Source organism: Paramisgurnus dabryanus, chromosome 5 (assembly GCF_030506205.2).
Source record: "Paramisgurnus dabryanus chromosome 5, PD_genome_1.1, whole genome shotgun sequence".
Taxonomy (NCBI): Eukaryota; Metazoa; Chordata; class Actinopteri; order Cypriniformes; family Cobitidae; genus Paramisgurnus; species Paramisgurnus dabryanus.
This window is the reverse complement of record NC_133341.1, coordinates 17,705,172-17,724,901: the sequence shown is the minus strand read 5'-3', so window position 1 is coordinate 17,724,901 and position 19,730 is coordinate 17,705,172. Positions and strand designations below refer to the sequence as shown.

General features: G+C 36.1%; 1 protein-coding gene across 8 annotated transcripts; it reads left to right on the top strand.

Moving 5' to 3' along the window:
- Positions 1-244: 244 nt before the first annotated feature.
- Positions 245-18,955, top strand: usp20 (ubiquitin specific peptidase 20). 8 transcript variants are annotated; one of them, XM_065266878.2, is made up of 27 exons: positions 267-378; positions 632-677; positions 760-847; positions 1,003-1,101; positions 1,188-1,241; positions 2,771-2,833; positions 2,959-3,093; positions 3,279-3,381; positions 3,927-3,996; positions 4,126-4,239; positions 4,371-4,449; positions 4,630-5,062; positions 5,313-5,459; positions 5,541-5,653; positions 6,197-6,378; positions 7,418-7,512; positions 7,633-7,666; positions 8,105-8,150; positions 8,241-8,421; positions 8,583-8,709; positions 9,787-9,956; positions 10,771-10,852; positions 11,544-11,652; positions 12,231-12,333; positions 14,158-14,226; positions 15,969-16,127; positions 17,176-18,955. In XM_065266878.2, the coding sequence occupies exons 4-26, from the start codon at positions 1,021-1,023 to the stop codon at positions 16,121-16,123; spliced, it is 2,745 nt and encodes a 914-aa protein (XP_065122950.1). In that variant the 5' UTR covers positions 267-378; positions 632-677; positions 760-847; positions 1,003-1,020; the 3' UTR covers positions 16,124-16,127; positions 17,176-18,955. The 8 variants fall into 8 exon arrangements, with proteins under 8 accessions (XP_065122953.1, XP_065122948.1, XP_065122954.1 ...); XM_073814669.1 differs by having other exon boundaries at positions 632-681; XM_065266879.2 differs by lacking the exon at positions 760-847.
- The last annotated feature ends 775 nt before the right edge of the window (positions 18,956-19,730 follow it).

The following is a 19,730-nucleotide window of genomic DNA, read 5'->3' as shown; positions in this document are numbered from 1 at the left end:
CAGAAAAATGAAAAACATTAAGACACCAAACAAAAAATATTTAAATATTATTACTGAATGGGTAACGTTATGTTTTGCTTCTTGTGGCGCTACTCAGACTCATCAGCGAATGACATCAAGTCCCGCGAGAGCAATTCGAAAGTTGTGCTTTTAAATCGCTCTCGCGATTCTTTTATGTCATACACTCATCGGTCTGCGGAGCGCGGCATGAGATGAAAGCGTTCATTGGCAGGGGTCATAACTGGGACGTCATCGTGCTGTTTTCAGTATGGATGCTGTTTAGTCCGCTGTCAGCCGTTGCTGCTTGCCACCGTTATAAATGGCACGTTTGCACTAAAATAATCACCTATCATCGTTGATTTTGTTTCTGTCTGACAGGTAAATATCTGTTCTTATCTATCGTTCGGCCGAATCGAAATGTCACTGTTTATTTGTTTTGATAACATCATGTCGACAGCGAGGGTATGAATATTGTTTTGCAGTCGAAGTGTAAACGGCCTGTTTATGCTCCAGGATCGTGATGTTTATCGTCACTGATGCTGATATTTAGAGAAACTGTGGAGTGTTTAAGAACCGGATGACCACTATAGATGGATAAGCTAGTTGTTTATTACTGTTATTTATATTTCAGATATCCTAAACATGTTTTTAGGGTCCGATTTGAAACTACATTTTCAGTAGGTAAATAATAGTATTTTGCTATACATTTCATTGCTATAATAATGTGCTAATTCTAAGTGTAACGACTGCTTCTATTAGTGCGCTGCAGTCGTGCAAGCCGGATGAAACAGCAGTTTTCTCAGTGTATTATATCGATCAGATGTGCAAGATATGAAAACAATTGAAGGTCTGTAATTCAGACTGATATTTAAACTTTAATTTAATCAGAGGGTTATGCTTAAATCTGTTTTGCATGTTTCATGCTGTAGGCTACCAGATGTTTTCTTGCCTTAGTTTTCTCATTTCAATCCAGTTCTGCTGTCATGTATTTCGTTTGTATAGAGCAAGGTGAATATCAAAATGACTGACAGCGGGGATCTTTGTCCTCACCTGGACTCTACTGGTGAAATTACAAAGGAGGAACTCATTCAGAAATCAAAGGTTTGAAATTTAGTGTTACTTATTTTAGGTGTTTAATGTATTATATGTTCTGTTTGTTAAATTTGATAATGTTTCTGTTTATTTAGGGCACGTGTCAGTCATGTGGGGTGGGTGGCCCTAACCTCTGGGCATGTTTACAGGTGAGGAGCCTAATGGCAGACAAGCCTTTTTAAGAATATTTCACCCCAAAAGGAAAATTATTTTATAATTTACTCACCATTATGCACTCCTGATGTATATGGTTAGCTGAACACAAATTAAAAGTGCCATAGAATAAAAAACTGTATCTACCTAGGCATAGATGAATAATAAGAGTTCTGTACCTGGTATTGACCCCTCAAACGTGTTTGTTTCCTCATTCTTATGTTATCCTCATGCATGCAAAAGATTGCTGGAAAACAGGCCAATCTCAACATAACACCGACTGTGATGTAACAGTCGAGATGTACGGCCCAACATGTTTACTAATGTGAGCTACTGGTATGAGCCTCAGAGCAGAGCCAATTATAGTAGAGCTCAACATTATTATTCATGACCTTTCCAAATAAGACAAAAATAGACCATTTAATTTAAACTGAAAATCCTAGGGTTGTAAATGGACATGTAAAAACGTATCGGGATAATTTTTGCACTAAATAAGGTTGCATACCTTCTATGTAAATATCAAAGAAAAATTAAACATATTATTTCAATGCATTCTTTGGCACCTTTAAGTTCCTTTTATAAGTTCCATAATGTAGAAGCTCCAAAACACGCACACGTCCATCATAAACGGCATCATTAAAATAATTTAAATGACTCCAATATATTAATAAATATTTTTTGAAGTAAAATTATATGTGTCTGTAAGAAAACCGAGAATGATATGAGTTTATTTTTTGCTAAATTGAAATCAAAACATCAAGCATATCCAAGTACTATATTTAAATATGGTGACATGTCAACAATTTCAAGCCTCATAGGATTTCACATGTTTTGTAAAATGTTATAATCTTTTGTCACAAGACATGCAAAAACCTACATACATAATATAAAAAATAGTGTTTAAAATGTTCCTTTTTTGGGGGTGAACTACTCCTTTAAAGGGACATTCCACTTTTTGAAAATTGGCTAATTTTCCAGTTCCCCTAGAGTTAAACAATGGAGTTTTACCGTTTCTGAATCCATTCAGCCGATCTCTGTGTCTGGCAGTACCATGGTTAGCATAGCTTTGCATAATTCATTAAATCTGATTAGACCATTAGCATTCACTCAAAAATGACCAAAGAGTTTTGATATTTTTCCTATTTAAAACTCGACTCTTCTGTAGTTACATCGTCTACTAAGACCGACGGAAAATTAAAAGTTGCGATTTTCTAGGCCGATATGGCTAGGAACTATACTCTCATTCTGGCGAGAATCAAGGAATCAAGGACTTTGCTGCGGTACCATGGGAGCATCTGATGTAGTGATATTACGCAGTGCCCGAAAATAATCTCCAGTTATTGAAAGTAACCAAGGGGACTGTTTTCGGTTGCTGCATAATATCATTATAGCGCCAAGGTTTGGTTCAGGATGCCCAAATGTAAAGATTCAGCCCAGATCTATAAAGTTACTCATTTATTTAGAAGTCCTGAAAAAATTACATTTTAATCTCACTCTCGTTTGCATTGTTCTCTTGTTTTCCCAGTGTGACTGTCCCTATGTAGGCTGTGGTGAATCGTTTTCAGATCACAGTACTATCCATGCACAGGTGACGGTTTTATAATGTTTCTTATTCATTATCTATTTTTATACTACCCATATCTAATTATTTTGTCAATGCCGCATGCCCTTGTCTTTTGTGCCTGTGGGCAATGTGGCCTCTCATACTTCCAGACCAAAAAGCACAATCTGACCGTAAACCTGACCACATTCAGGGTGTGGTGTTATGTCTGTGAGAGAGAGGTGTTTCTGGAACCAAAGCCTGTTACGCCTATATCATCAGCTCACCGCTGCAAACCGCTTGAACAGGTAAAAATGTCTAAATGATATCTCCCAATAGTTACTTTGCGCTTGTGTTTAATGTGTTAAACTGATTCTGAGATTGCCTGTGAATCAGATTTGTTTATAATTTCATAAAGCAGGATTACTAATAAGACTACAAATCTTGCTATCATCATAAATAATAAATAATGTTGTTAAATTGCTCCCCCAAGGATTCTCTACCCCAAATGACATGTCACTCATTGAGGGCAGTGCCTATCGCAGTGGCAGACGAGGAAGGCTCAGAATCTGAAGAGGATGAGCTTAAACCTAGAGGTATAATCTAACAGATGGGAAGTAATTACATATTTTATACAATTTTAAAAGCGACCATTCCATTCAAACAGTTGTTAATTAATATGGCTATAATTACATTACAAAACAAAGGGACATATACTTTTAATGTTTAAAATATGCTTGATCAATATGGATTTTCAATGGCATTTACAAATGGTCAATAGCAATCTCCAGTACTTGCTTACTAATACAGTCCTTGCTTATTACCAGGCTCAAATGTTATCTGTGGACATTTGGAGATACAGTATCTTCTGTGTTGACTTTTGAGGACAGTCAGTGGAATTTTGCAGAAAGAATTCAAAAGTGATAAAATATGCTACATAGATCTGACAGTGCTACACGTTTGCATAAAACAATTGAAGTAGTACAACTCAAAGAAAGGAAAGCAAAAAGCAAACATTATACTGTTGGCTTGAAGTGATGATGACCAAACGCATTAGTAAAGCTTTAGGCTAATGTTTTCAGTAGATGATGCATTACCGGTAAACTTAAGCTTAAACTCTTTGCTACTTAAACATTTGTAGGTCTCACAGGGATGAAGAACATTGGCAACTCCTGTTATATGAATGCTGCCCTGCAGGCTTTATCTAACTGGTGAGCTCATTGTTTCTTGATCATATCATGTGAACCACAAATGGGTGTCAATCAGAAAAACAGAATGAGAGATTTCATTTAAATTTGACCTTCTATGTTTTTTATCTATCTATCTCTCTCTCTCTCTAGCCCTCCTTTGACTCAGTTTTTCCTGGATTGCAGTGGCTTAGTGCGTACAGATAAAAAGCCTGCATTGTGTAAAAGCTATCAGAAGCTTGTCTCTGAGCTCTGGCACAAGAAACGGTAACTAATATTGTCTTGCCAAACCTAAACACAAGGTTAACCTAAGCGTAACAAGAACAGACAATCCTATTCATCTGAACATTTTTGTTTCTGCGTATTTTCCTTTGTACTTAATTTGGCTCTTTGTGCAGGCCGAGTTATGTTGTTCCCACTAGTCTCTTTCATGGCATCAAACTGGTGAACCCTATGTTTCGGGGCTATGCTCAACAGGTATATGAAGATTGCTTTGCAGCTGTTTCTCATTCACAGTTTTTAAAATGAGTTATAAACCTCCAAGCATGTTACCAAGTGTCCCTGTATTTGTAATATTTAGTTTTATGTATGCAGTTAAACAAACAATAGCTAAATACTCACACAAAAGAAGATAAACACATCTTTTTGCCTCTCTAGGACACTCAAGAGTTTTTGCGTTGCCTGATGGACCAGCTTCACGAGGAACTAAAAGAGCCCCTAACTGAATGCGGTGGTGCGATCTTAGACATCGACCCCGACCGCAGCTTTGATAACCGTAACCATGGTGATGGAGACCGAAGCCCCTCTGAGGACGAATTTTTATCGTGTGACTCTGGATCCGGGAGTGAAAGGGGGGATGGAGACAGGTCAGGAGGAGAGGCGGAGCTGCTGATCCAGGATGAGTGTATTGGAGTAAGAGAGAATGGAGGGATCTCGGAGAAAGAAAGGCTGAAGGAAAGAAAAGGAGAGGAGAGGAAACGGGAAATGGATGAAGATGCAGATGTAGACACGGCTGCAGAGGATGGAGAGGCAGAGAGAGAAACAGACTCAACCGTCGTAACCGCAGCTGTGCAGGCACCAGGAAATACAGGTATGATGTGTCCATACAGAGCCTGTTCCAAATCGAAAACTAGTAGTGATGCTTAATTTGGCATTTTTCTAATTTTGTTCCAGCATGGTTTGTTCAACTTGTGCTTCATTGGTATCAAGCAAATCCTGCTGTTTAGTCCAGTTATATTCATTTAACATTTAAAGATGCTACCTGATCTGGTCTTTTGTTTTTTTTTTCTGATGTGGAAATGTAATGTATATTGAATCTCTTCATTTCCCTATTCTTGCAGAGCCTGATAATGAGGCTTCCATGAACTGTCAATCTTCTCGTCCCTGTAGCCCTGTCCACAGTGTTCAGGAGCTGCACTCCAAACTTTCTAGCAGTCCACCGAGGTCCAGCCCTCTTAGAACTGGCCCGACTTACACTTTCAAGAAAGGTCGGTATTTCTTAATTCTTATTTTAATATTTTTTTTGGATTTACACAATGTATAAACATTGGTTATTGTATGTCCTATAGCTCAGATGCTTCTGGGAACCAGAAAGAAGAAGCAGTCCCGTTTCCGCAGTGTTATTTCAGATATTTTTGATGGGTCTATTCTGAGCCTCGTTCAGTGTTTGACATGTGACCGGGTGAGCAAAAACGCATGGAGCTTTTCGGGCTCTAGAGGGCACCAAGCATCATATCACATTCAAATCCACACTTTAGATTGCACCACTACAGTTTGTTGAAATGGAGGGGTAGCCTGGTAGTCAGTAATGCAGAGGTATTAAAAACTGTATTAAAATGTAAACTGATCAAGTGTCAAGTTTTTAGGGTAAACTCCCCTTTCACTTGAGCAATAGCAGGAAACTTCAGGATCTCTTAAACCTTAATAAAATTAAATCCTAATTTGTGCCAAGAGAGGTCACACCAACAATGCCTAAAGAAGACATTTAGTCCTGATTTTTTTTTACATATTTCCTGTATTTCCTGTTTGTATCTTAATAAAATAGATAAAAAAAATAAATATGGATGCGCATTAAAACTTGTCTAGTGGTGGCCTAAGACTTGCACAGTACTGTATAACAATGTATAGGTAAAACACCAGAGCAAACCAATGTTTGTATCACAGAAAGAAAACTTTTACTATAGTGGCCAAGGTGTTGTGTTAATAATAATATGTCCCTCTGTAGGTGTCAACGACAGTAGAGACCTTTCAGGACTTGTCTTTGCCTATACCAGGTAAAGAGGATTTGGCCAAACTCCATTCCTCCATCCATCAGAGTGCTCCTGTTAAAACTGGTGTCTGTACGGATGGCTATGCTGCCCAGGGCTGGATCTCCTACATCATGGACTCTATTCGACGGTATACTGAGTGAGGAATAAAATGAATATTACTTTGGTTGTTATTGGGGTGGTTTATCATACAGGGATTAGCTTAAACCAGGACTAGGCCTTTTAATTAGGAAATATAACTTGTTTTAACAAACACGCCTCAGTAAAAACATTACTGGCATGCATTTTGAGGCAAAACAAAGGGCACTGATGTATTTTATGATATTTCAGTGCGAGTTGTTTTCAGTTTGGACAGCTCTTACATTTATTTTAGTCTAGGACTAGTCTCATCCCTGTCCGGGAAACAACCCCATCAAGTTTAGGAGTTTAGGTTGAAATTTATAAGAGTTTGTAAAATACCTTCCCAGTGCTATTTCATGTCAACTATCCAACTAATAATGGCAATTAATAACATTCAGGCCAATAAAAATAGGATAGTTTCAAGATCCATCACCAAAATAATACACAGGCATTTGATCATAGCCTTTAGTTAACACTGTGTATTAAGTACTAGTCTGACCAGCTAGCAGTTACTTGGGGATAATCAGTCTTACTTTTCAGATTCAAATGAGACCAATATTTTTAAACTGACTTAAAGTTATATTTAGCAGCTATTAGGTCTTAGGACATCAATAGTTGCAAAATAGTGGTATCTCTTCTCTGGACAAATCTGGAAAACTATTGCATTACCCTCTCCCCCCAAAAAAAATATTTATATGCATTTGTAACCTTCCCTAGATAGTAATTTTACGCCCACAAATAGCTTTTGGCATGCACATCCTTTTTTCTTGGAATTCTGTGCACTAGTCCCTTTTGGTCACGGCTTTCTCATCATATATCTTAATTATTGGGTAGGGATATGGTTTGACTCCAGATAAATTTTTATTGCAGCATCTACCGAATAAGAAAATATCTTACTTTGTATTATATTCCCTTTGTGTCTATCTGTTCAATAGAAAACATTTGTTAAAAAGTAAAGTTAGGACAAGTCTTCAAGAAAATAATTACCTGACCCAACTTGTAAGCCAATTTATTTAGCTGGTCACTGATATTTAAATGTATATCTTTGGTGTATTTAGGTTTGTGGTGTCCTGTATTCCCAGCTGGTTTTGGGGGCCCATGGTGACGTTGGAGGACTGCCTGGCAGCATTTTTCGCTGCTGATGAACTGAAAGGCAAGAACAGCGAATGTAATGTTTGTGTTATCGTGACGTGGGAAACGTTATTTACTTTTCATTGAAGTGTTACTTAGTGCTATATAGTGTATAATCCTTGACAATTTTTTTCCCAAACAGGAGACAATATGTACAGCTGTGAACGATGTAAAAAGTATGTTTGCCTATTAAAATACAATCAACACTCTAAAAAACAAACGGTGCTATATAGCACCAAAACAGTTGCTTTGGATCGTAACGATAGAAGAACCATTTTTAGTGCCATATAGCACCGGTGAAGAACCAGTGAAGCACCAGTGAAGCACCAGTGAAGCACCTGTGTAGAACCATATAGTGCTATGTAGAACCATATGTGGTGCTATATGGCCCCTATATGGTTCTACACTGGTGCTTCACTGGTGCTTCACTGGTGCTTCACCGGTGCTATATGGCACTAAAATGGTTCTTCTATCGTTACGATCCAAAGCAATTGTTTTGGTGCTATATAGCACCGTTTGTTTTTTTAGAGTGAACATGTCAGTATGTCAAAATTTAAATATGAATTATGGTATGAGATTTGCTTATATAATAAATATATCTCCCTGTTTCCCAGATTGAGAAATGGTGTGAAATATTGTAGAGTTCTCCGTCTACCTGAAGTGAGTTCCCCATATTTTTAACAGCTTTTTACACTTCTGTACAACTAGTATTCAAAGTGGATTTGTGTTTGTGTGTGTTTCCTTCTTTAGATATTGTGCATTCACCTGAAGCGTTTTAGGCATGAGGTCATGTACTCATTTAAGATAAACAGCCATGTATCATTTCCATTGGAGGGTTTGGATCTTAAACCCTTCCTGGCTAAGGAAAGCCCATCTCAGATTACTACCTACGACCTGCTGTCTGTCATCTGTCACCATGGCACTGCTGGCAGTGAGTAACAATGATATTATCTTGTGATTTGAGATACAGGCTTGCCTTTTTTTCATCCATGGCTCTTATGCATTGTAAACCCCAAATCTTCAAATAGAAAACAGACACAATTTTACCTGTGGTTTATTTTGAATAAAATACATTTTGTTTGTATTGGACAGGTGGTCATTATATAGCATACTGTCAGAATGTGATTAACGGACAGTGGTATGAGTTTGACGATCAGTACGTAACGGAGGTGCACGAGACCGTAGTGCAGAACGCTGAAGCATACGTCCTCTTCTACAGGTACCCTTCTTATTTATACACTACCAGTCAAAGGTTTTTCCACATTACAAAATAATAATAAACTTATCCAAACTGTGGCATAACACAAATATAACTGTGGGAATTATGTTGGTGACTTAAAGTCCAAAATAAATCAAAACTGTTGTATTTTATCATCTGAAGTGCAATTGCAAAACTGTACTTGTGTCATTTTGTCAAGTAGGTTTTAAAAGTTTCGCCTTTTTTTAAAGAATATTGATGGAGGTCACATTTAATCTGGACTCTTATTGGCTGCTTGTCCTTTAATATTGAAGTAATATATTTCAAAAATAATATTTTAAAGGTGAAATATCATTAAATGTAATTTTTTCCATGTTTAAGTGCTATAATTGGGTCCCCAGTGCTTCTATCAACCTAGAAAATGTGAAAAAGTACAACCCGGTAACATTACTTTTGGTAAACTATTCTCTGCAAGCATGTGAAAAAATAAGTCACCGAAATTTGGCTTCCCCTGTGATGTCAGAAGGGGATAATACTGCCCTTTAATCTGCACTATCTAACCACAGCACTGTCATTTAGTGCAGAGATCAGCTCATTTGCATTTTAAAGGACACACCCAAAATGGCACATTTTTGCTCACACCTACAAAGTGGCAATTTTAACATGCTATAATAAATAATCTATTAAATATTTTGAGCTAAAACTTCACATATGTACTCTGGGGACACCAAAGATTTATTTGACATCATAAAAAAGTCTTGTGAAATGTCCCCTTTAAAATAAATTTTAGTTTTCTAATAACTGAAAATAATCTGTTTGGCACGGCTACAGTATATTTTTGTCTACGACAGTAATCTCGAGCATTTAACCGTTCACATTCAGATTAAAATATTTCTAAGATCTTAGTTAACATTTCAATCAAGTGTTTCAAAACCTTTGACCGGTATGGTATATTCGTAAGATGTATTTGTAAGAAGTGTCAAGTCATATATGTAGGCTGACTGTTTTAACCTATTTTAATAAACAATATAGCCTTTTAATTTTTCTACATTTTTCCAACGTTTTAATATGTCATCAAAATACTATTTTGTCTTTCAGGAAGAGCAGTGAGGAATCGGTAAGAGAGAGACAGAAGGTTGTAGCTCTGGCTAATTTAAAGGAGCCAAGTCTCCTGCAGTTCTACATCTCCAGAGAATGGCTTAACAAGTTCAACACGTTCACTGAGCCGGGACCCATTACCAACCAAACTTTTCTCTGTCAACATGGAGGTAATAACATAAAGAAACAAACAAACATTTAAAGTCCTCCAAGATAGGGTCACATTTGGCTGTTTACACTTGGTATTAAGATGTGTTTTCATCGATCGGATCACAAGTGGACAAGAGAGACACATTACGTTTACACCTGGTATTTAAATCCGTCTCTTTTGTCCACTTTCGACCGCTTCTGTCCTGAATACTGTGAGGGGATGGTCTGTCGAGACGGTGGGCGAGTCTCTCTGCTGTCATTCAAACCCGAGTGGGAGTAATTATGAGTTTATATGGACACAAACTAATATTATGTCCACTGCTTGTTTAGCAAGTAAACATGCTTCACAGAGTTTTGTACGTTTATTTGTTGGAGCTTTCTCTGAATTTTCAGCGCAATTGATGAAATAGGATCGCGCAACTTTCACACGCTTTCAAAACGAAACTACGGAGATCAGCTGCTTTAGTTTTATCTATGAAAGGCTAAAAATAGCGCTGTTCACCGTATGTTCACGCCAGAAGTCATAAAAAGATGTAAAACTTGTCGAAAGTGGTTTCGACTACCTCTGAATGCAGTTGAAAGTGGTCGAAAGTGGACGAGCTCAAAACGTTTTGAACACCTGGCATTAATGTCGTCCACTTGTGATCCGATTGACGAAAACGCATATTAATGCCAAGTGTAAACAGCCTCATTGAGTGTCACATAGTACATGACTAAAGTTTTTATCTGTATCAATGTAAAAGAAAGGTTTCAGTGCTGGTTGCACATTGGTAGATTAACAATCATTTCAATTACTGTAGTTATGAAAACTAAATTTTGGATTGTATTATACAGGTATTCCTCCAACTAAGCACCATTACGTGGATGATCTGGTAGTGATCCTGCCTCAAAATGTGTGGGAATATCTTTATAACAGGTATGTAAAATATGTTACATTATAATAAATTAACATTAAAGTTATTAATAATAAAGTCAGTGGCGGCCGGTGACTTCTTTTTCAAGGGTGCACGATTTTAAGCTCATCAAAACATGTATTTAACCCATGATGTGTTTGGCTCGTCATGTCAAAATATGTGTTGCCGCCATGTATATCCGACTAAAAGGCTTCTGAAAAGAGAAAAACAATTAGGACTTGAATCCATCCATCTAAAACTGATAAGACTGTTGGAAGTTGGGTCATGTTGCTAATTGCTAATCTCTGCAATCTTTTCCCAGGCCTTGTTTTTTTGCCATTCCTCGTGTCCGGAGATAAAGAGAAATCGTTTCAAGGAGGGGAAGAGATTAGCATTTTGTTTAAAACTTATGAGGGCACGTGAATAAAAAAATTAAGTTATGCGAAATGAATAAGTAAATAAGTAGTGGTGCTTTGACAAAACCTTTTAGGCATTTGGAAGTTGCATTGAGACAATGCATTTAATGAGTGTTTGAGCGTTCGCTGGTAATCAAACCCATGCATTGCAAACTTATGCCGTACCAGTTGAACTACAAGAAAACAGATGTCAGGTTTAAAGATATTCACAACTAGTGTAATATAAATAATGTTAAGATATGTATTTGCTCTTCTCCAATGGCTATGCAGTTATTCATGTCTGGAAATATTTTTACAGGTTTGGGGGAGGCCCGGCCGTAAATCACTTATATGTGTGCGCCATCTGCCAGGTGGAGATAGAGACAGTAGCCAAACGGCGGAAAATGGAGATCGACACTTTCATCAAGGTGAAATAATAATTTTACCATGGTTAGATTGTATGCCACAGACAGGCTACACTCTGGCTGTACATTACAGATGAAATATCTTCTGGTTGTCTGTACTTGACTCACGACATACTGACTCACGCAGTAACATTGAATTCAGTGCAAAAAGATGAATGCTTTAGGAAAGACAAGCTTGTGCCTGCTAGATGGTTTGCTGAAATGTTTAGTCATACGTTACTATCCCAGATGCGGTCCACCACCACAGCACTGCAATAAGGCTGGTAAAAAATCTGATCATAGTATTTAAACTATTTTCTTTTTTTTGTATCACACCCTCATTGGGTGTATTAAAGACATCCCTAATAATGAAGACATGAAACAAATTAACTGACTATTTTGTGAGACCAGGTAAAACAGAAATATTTCCATTGCAGGTGTCCATCTGGCTCCTACCCTCACTGCACACATTTTTTTTTATATGGTCACCCTATATGGTGTAGTATTGTAACAATCAGATAACCGTAGTTTGAGGTTGTTGTTGTTATGGGTCATATTTGTTAATATTTATCATCTCTATCTTGCTCTCTCTCTCTCTCTAGTTGAATAAGGAGTTTCAGGCCGAGGAAGCCCCTACGGTCATTCTGTGTATTAGCATGCAGTGGTTCAGAGAATGGGAGAACTTTGTCAAGGGCAAAGATAACGGTAATCCCTCACAGTACTTGTCCATATTTACATGAATCTGTGCATTTTTCAAGAATATGCAGTGATGTGGAGCAAAAAAAAAATGTCCTATAATTATTCTGATTCATTCAATATATATCAGAATTTTACAACATTATTGTGCTGAACGGTAGCGTATTGTCTCAAATATAAGATGACACTGATTATAAGACGACCCCCCCCCCCCCCATTCTAAGTGTACCTTTTGGAAAAATGCTTTCTGAAGACCAGCTCTTGTCTTTCATAGACGGTTTCAGCAGTAACAACATAAACAAAAGGCTTTCGTGAAACACACGTAACTTCCTGTAAACTCCGCTAAGAATCAATAACAACAAAGTTCTTTTAGAGTAGTTTATTTCTGATAACAAGCTAAATAAAAAACAAGTAGTTTTCCCTTAGTTCATATTTCATAGCTTAAGCGAAACTACTGTACACTGAGCTAACGTTGCTGTTTAAAATGTGTACTATAATGTATACAATGTAAACTACAAACCGGCTGTCTCCCCTGTTTTTAGGAAACCTAAACGTTAGTTATATTCGATGAGGTATTTTCAATGAGTTCATTTTAGCCACTGGTCAGACCATTAAACAAACCGAGACCGGAAGTAAAGTTCAGACCAGACCAGCGCATGTGTGTCCAATGAAACATCTATAAAGAAAATGCTTTGATTTGAAAAAATACTTTTCATAGGTCAAAGGGGACCTGTTTGGTTCCCCACTAGGGCTGAAACAAAGAGTAAATAATGATCTCACTGCCATTGTTTGACCTCATTGCAATGATTTCAGATCACCGCAATGATTGGACAGTATCAGATGACAGTATCAGATGACGCTCCTTAACTTACAGTGTAACGCGATACATTGCAAAGCCATTCAATACAGTGGAAAAACAGCATTTAAAGAAATGCTACAAAAATTTGATAAGCAGTATGAACTGCCAGGGAAAACAAACATTTCCAAAACTTTAGGGAAGTTAAGCATGCTATTCTTAAGGATCTGTAAGGATCACCTTAGTAGGATTGGCTACTATTTAAGGCCTGTTCTGGTGTAGTCAGTTTTTTTATTGCATTTTTATTTTGAGTTATTTTTCAGACAATTTATTGTTTATTTCTTATGATTTTTTTTCTGTTTTTGAAATATTCATTTATAAAATAATTAGTTTTAAGTATGTGTGTTTATATTTTCTGCCAGGTAAACCTTGCAAAAGATTTAATTGAAATAATAAGTTAGAAACAGTTAGAAACACATAGTCTATTTATATTTCATTAACAGCCTTGCTGTAAACGACTGTTGTTTATCGGGTTGCTTCAGTTAAGGTGAACTTGTTTGTGTATTTGGCAAGTTTGCTAAAATTCACTAAGATGCTTTCAAAACATTGTTCTGTTTGTTTAAGTGTTCCAACATAGCAACATCATTAGCTCAATGATGTGACATTAGAGTGAAAACAGAAAGTTTTTAAAAAAAATAATTGTTTTTGCAATTCCGCTTGGTGCCACTAGTGGCCGCGAAATGACACATTTCACCTTTAGTGGTTAAATGCTTTGCCCTTGTGATATTTCCAGCAGTGTCCTCAGACTATGGAGTAAAACAAACACAATTGTTACTTCAGATATACTTAATGTATTTTATCTTTAAATACTGAAACATTTTTCACCAATGCGCAACTTTATAAAAGCAGAGGCCACCTGTGTATTCTGAAGGAAACATTTGCTTGTGTACCATTTATTGGCCATCATTTATTCTTCTCCCCTCTCTCTATTTTTTCTCTCTCTCCCTCTCTTTCTCTCTTTTTCTATGCTCTTGTAGAGCCACCAGGCCCTATTGACAACAGCAAGATTGCAGTAATGAAAAGCGGAAATATCCAGCTCAAACAGGGTATGGGTAGTGTGCTCATGCTTGTCTTCAAACTCTATGCTTTTATGTGACTTATCATCTTTGTCAAAAATTTGACTCATTTTCGTGTTTCTATTAAGGATGTGTCAAAGTGCCCAACAATCAGCAGGTCAATTAGTGAGGTTGACTAGTTTATATAGATTTCAAATTATTTAAAGATTATTTTGAGTGTTAAGGTTTTGGTCCAGGTGCTTCAGCTCTTATACTGTTGCATGGTTAAAGCTTTTCTGAGGGATTATATTTTTTAATTTACAGCTCTTTTTAAGGCACCAACGCTACAGCCAGACACAGCGTTGTGTTACAAATGTGTTACATTAGTGTTACAAATATCCCATCTTTTGAAAACATCTCTAAAGACCCTTTGGTTGTGTTACATTTGGTTCTGTACACTCTTAAAATGGCCGGGTTGTTTTAACCCATGCTGGGCAAATATTGGAAAGATAGACAGTGCTGGATTGTTTTAACCCAACTGGTTGCATAACAACAACAACCCAACATTGGGTTATATTTAGTGCTGTGACTGATCGCAGTTGGATCACGACGCACGGTTCATCTTGCATGCGATTTGCGGATTAATACGCAAATTTAAATAGAGAAAGTTTATCATTTGCACATGTTTCAAATGCTTGCAAATGTTAATATTCAAGTGATTTTTAAACAATTTAACCGCTAAAAGGTGCTAAAGTGAGCAGCTTTCTGTACGCACGTGCGAATGTGTACGGTCCAGCTCTAGGCGTGATGATCTTTATGCCCTTCAAAGATCAGAACTCTTGATGTGTAAACTTTAGAGAGAGTTGCGCTGCTTTGTCTCAAACTGTAGTCCATTAAGATACATTCGGTGAATAGAGCAATGAAAAACAATTTAACGTTTATGTGGGGTGACTGTTTATGCTGTGATGTTTGGAGTTCGCCCTGCGCCTGTGTGTGTGCGCGGGTTTAAGTGCACTCAAGAGTAGTGTACTCACGGAGAGACGCGTTTCATAAAGCAAGCAAATATAAAATCTTTAGGTTCTTGACACACTCTTGGCACATACAAACAAAATTATCTCCACAGTATTGTTTTTCTAATAAAAACATTTGTTTAAGTCGTCTTAAGTGTATGTAAAGATTACAGTCAGAAACCAATCTGTGCTTATTTGGTCTTAAAGAGACAGTAACCTTAATTAACCTACTTAAGTATGTGTCATAAATGTTAATCAAACAACCCAAGACAAAGAAAAAAATCACTTCTGAAGCTCTAAAAAATAATAATTATATTTAATTTGTACAATAAAGACAGTGTTATGATTCATTTTATTCGATTTCTGTACCTAATGCTAATTTGAGACCTTACTTAATGTGCAACTCAAAAACCATACTGTTATCCAAACCATGTGTTTTATGATTCATCACACCCCTAGTTTATTTTAACCAAGCATTGGGTAATTTTTAACCCAGAATGTGTTTTGTCCGATATTTGCCCAGCATGGGTTAATAATAACCTTACCATTTCAATAGTGTACCAGATTTTGTAACACAAAAATGCCCAATATGTGAACACCCTCTAAGAAAACATGCCCCATCGGGTCAGGTAAACCCAAAACCGTCCTTATAACACAGGTCTTGCTTTAAGCCGATTAGTCCGCTAGTTTAGGCAATCTTCTGACTAGTTCATTCTGAAAATACATATATTGCACAGTCTTAAGTTTCCAAATGGTTCATTGTTAGTGTATGTTGGTTTTTAGGAGCAGACTACGGACAAATATCTGAAGAAACGTGGCAGTACTTGTTAAGTATTTATGGCGGTGGGCCAGAGATTGCTGTGCGTCAAACCATCAGCCCCCCAGACACTGACACACATGGAGAGAGGAAGATAGAGGCAGAGACCAGAGCGCTCTAAAGTGGTAAGATACACAAACACACCTTTCATATTTAATGTGTATGTATGAAACCGTAATAAAGGCTGAACATAAACATTTTGTATAGTGTGCGTGCGCACACAGGAAAAGACATACCAGACATATTTCAGCAGAACACTCGTTCTAGTCATCGTATGGTACAGACTGGTTCGAAGCAGACACCGATTACATTAATTGGTTAGCACAGTGGTTCCCAAACTTTTTCAGCGTGCGGCCCCCATGTGTACGGTGCATTCCTTTCTCGGCCCCCCAAAGAAAATTTGTGACAAAAAAACTGTTCTAAAACTCAACATTTTAATAAAAAAAACATTAAATTATACAAAAAAGTAGTGCTTTTGGTTAGTAGCCTTATTTTTTTTAGGTTTAATTACACAGAATTCATGATAAATTAATGTATTTCATAAAATGTCATAAAACTGGGGCCCCCCTGGCACCATCTTGCGGCCCCCTTGGGGGCCCCGGCCCCCAGTTTGAAAACCACTGGGTTAGCACATGCACCACAATACACTTTACTGTATGTATGTGTGTATCTTCAGCAACTCCCCCCCCCAATGTTAATTCTGAGAAGCATTTTATCTTGTTTAGGGGTACTTTTTAAACTTTAATCAGATTAAAGTTTTTACATCATTTATTCATTTAATTTACTTACATTTATTTAATCAAAATCTTATCAGTTATGGCTTTCCCTAAATTTTTTTTTATTGTAATCAAATTAAAAATTATTTTTAAAATAGTGTACACACACAAGACTAAGCTAAAGCCAGTTAAATTAAGATATTTATGCTTCTTTTGTAAACATGCCTTACAAAAAGACATTAATGATATTTATCTTGAGACGAATCAATGGCATATTGTAAGATCTGTGTGTGCAAGTTCAGATACCTCACACATTGTTTGTGTTTTAGTCTCAGCCTTAAGCCTTGTCTGTGAAACCAGGGGTATATACAGTATATAAATGTTATATTTGAAAAAGCCTAAAACATTTAGTTCTTGTTAATATGTTTCTATGTCTGTTCTCTGTGTTCTGCTGTAGGTGATGATGCCTTATGGATGGTTTTTCGCACTATGCTTACATTTGTGTCTCACAAACACTTTTTGAACATTTCTGTGGATCTGTTATCTGTGATTGACAGAGCTACCATACTGTAGGAATTGGCCGTGTTAGGTAACAAAATTATCAGACACATTATTAATTCAATACATTCATGAACATGGTTTATGTATGCGCATCTGTGATACGCTTGTTTCGTCAATGGGACTAAGGGCAATGACGTAAGGCTAGTATCTCAGTATGTTAATTCTTCGATAATGCAGAGGTAATTTACATGTTATAAGCTGGATATCTACTGTCACTCAAAATGTATGTTAGAGCTTGTTGCTGACTTCTGTGTAAGCAAATTAGGATTGAAATTAGTACTGCATGTCCAAAGCAGCTTTCCCTGGCACTTAGCTTTGATTTAATCACAATAATTTAAACTACATGACAGGGTCAAATATTCAAAATAAAAATAGAGAATAAATTTTTTTTAGTAAATTAACTTTTGCAGTAAACTATTTACAAAGCAAGTCCCATTCGTATACTTTCAACTATTTCTTGCCAAAAATATAAATACAAAAATGATTTCCTGTAACACTCAAATGGTCTTGTTCACACTAGCTGATGTTTCAATAGAAACACTTTCTAGGGAAAAAAGCTTACCAAGATTGTTGTGTAACAAGAAAGATGCTGACTTTTACATGTTATTGCGTAAGTTAAAATTCATGCATAAAAATGAGTCCACTTTAAAAGTAAAAGGACAGGATGTGATGTCATAGATGGCTTTGCCTTTCAATGCGGCTAGTTAAAAAAAAAAACTTTACCTTTTTTTTTTTGTTTACCCAATTCAACTGACATTCAACTTATTTTTTTACCATAACCATGTTATTAGAACCAATTTATAGATTTGGATGTTTAAAGCTGAAGAAATGTTTTGTCGTCATTAAGATTATGTTCTGTTTCAAGATATTATGAAATCCTCTGTTTTAAAATGAATAACTCCAGGCTATTTCACAACCAAAGGAAGTGAATCTTCCCTGAATATCCCATGCTTGGTGCAACAGCTTGTTGTGTAAGCTATTTGAGATCATCAGTATTAAAAGGTCTTTAAATCATTTCCTCAAAATGGTACAAACATGTACCAGCTTCTTCAAATGTTTGGTGTGACTCTAAACTAAAGTCTGCATCATGTTGCAGTGTTTAAATGAAGTCGCATTTAATAATTATACACTGTTAAAATGATTTGTTGGTTCAACTTAAAAAAGTAAGGTACCTGGTTGCCTCAAAAGTTTATGTTAATTTAACTCAAAAATGGTGTAAAATGTTGTGTCAACTATTATTTTTAAGTTGAATTAATTAATTTAAAGGCAACCAGGTAACTTAATTTTTCAAGTTGAACCAACTTTTTTTACAGTTATACAATTCCACAACCGATAGTACTAAACTAGTTTTCTAAGGGAACGTGCAATGAGGTAGATCAGATGTGTCTGAAATGCTCATAGGGTAGGGTTAAAATATGTCTGTTTTTGAACAATGTTTGTATATAATATTGTGTAAATTTTTATTTATGAATGTTTTTCTTTAATGTAAAAGTTAATTCTGCTGAATTGTGTATATGATAACATGGCTACGTTTGAACACGAAGAAACTTATGTTACATATTTTGTTGCAGGAACTTTCCAAGGTAACTTCTGATGTGATGTCTTTTAAACTTAAGTGATTTCAATGAGATGTGTATGATTTGACAAATAGAAATAAAGTCTGTTCTTTATCACTGTCAGCTTCCTTTTATTTATTTAATAAAATTTGTGAACACAACTGTAAGCCTATACTGTAAAAAATGTTTGTCATTTTAACAGAAACAAAATGTAAAAATGCTACAGGAAAAACTGTTAATTGGCTAACTCTAAAAAAAAAACTTTATATGGTTAAAAAATTTAATAGATTAAACAAAACATTACATGTAATTTTACAGTAAAATAAACATACAATACAGTTTTTGAATATGAAAGGTATGAAAAAACATATATTTTATGTTAAAAATTTCTATAATATTCAATTCAATATTTATACTTTAAAAGTAAAATATTGCTAATATTATGGTTTCTGTAAGTAAAAAATACAAGCTGCCATTAAATTGACGTTAAAAAAACTGTGAATGGATGTTCCCACAATTCCCGCATAACTCTTCACATTGATGATATTTTATTAAAGGGGACATGTCACAATAATTTTTAAGATGTCAAATAAATCTTATGTGTCCCCAGTGCACATATGTGAAGTTTTAGCTCAAAATACCATATAGATCATTTATTATAGCATGTTAAATTTGCCACTTTGTAGGTGTGTGCAAAAATGTGGTGTTTTGGGTGTGTCAATGAGCGGATGAAGTGGAAACACTGATCACAATGATGGTGGTTTGATGCAATTGAAACTCAATTGTGCTGTCAATTATTTTTTCTCTTTCTCTCTGCACTAAATGGCAGTTCTGTGGATGGATAATGCAGATTAAGGGGTGGTATTATTATAATAAGAGCTCCTTATGACATCAT

Excerpts from the sequence above, each read along its gene's own strand:
- usp20 (XM_065266876.1), top strand. The coding sequence starts at position 1,021 with ATGACTGACAGCGGGGATCTTTGTCCTCACCTGGACTCTACTGGTGAA. Across the intron at positions 2,834-2,958 it reads ACAGTACTATCCATGCACAG|ACCAAAAAGCACAATCTGAC; the intron begins GTGACGGTTTTA and ends TCATACTTCCAG. Across the intron at positions 3,382-3,926 it reads GGATGAGCTTAAACCTAGAG|GTCTCACAGGGATGAAGAAC; the intron begins GTATAATCTAAC and ends AAACATTTGTAG.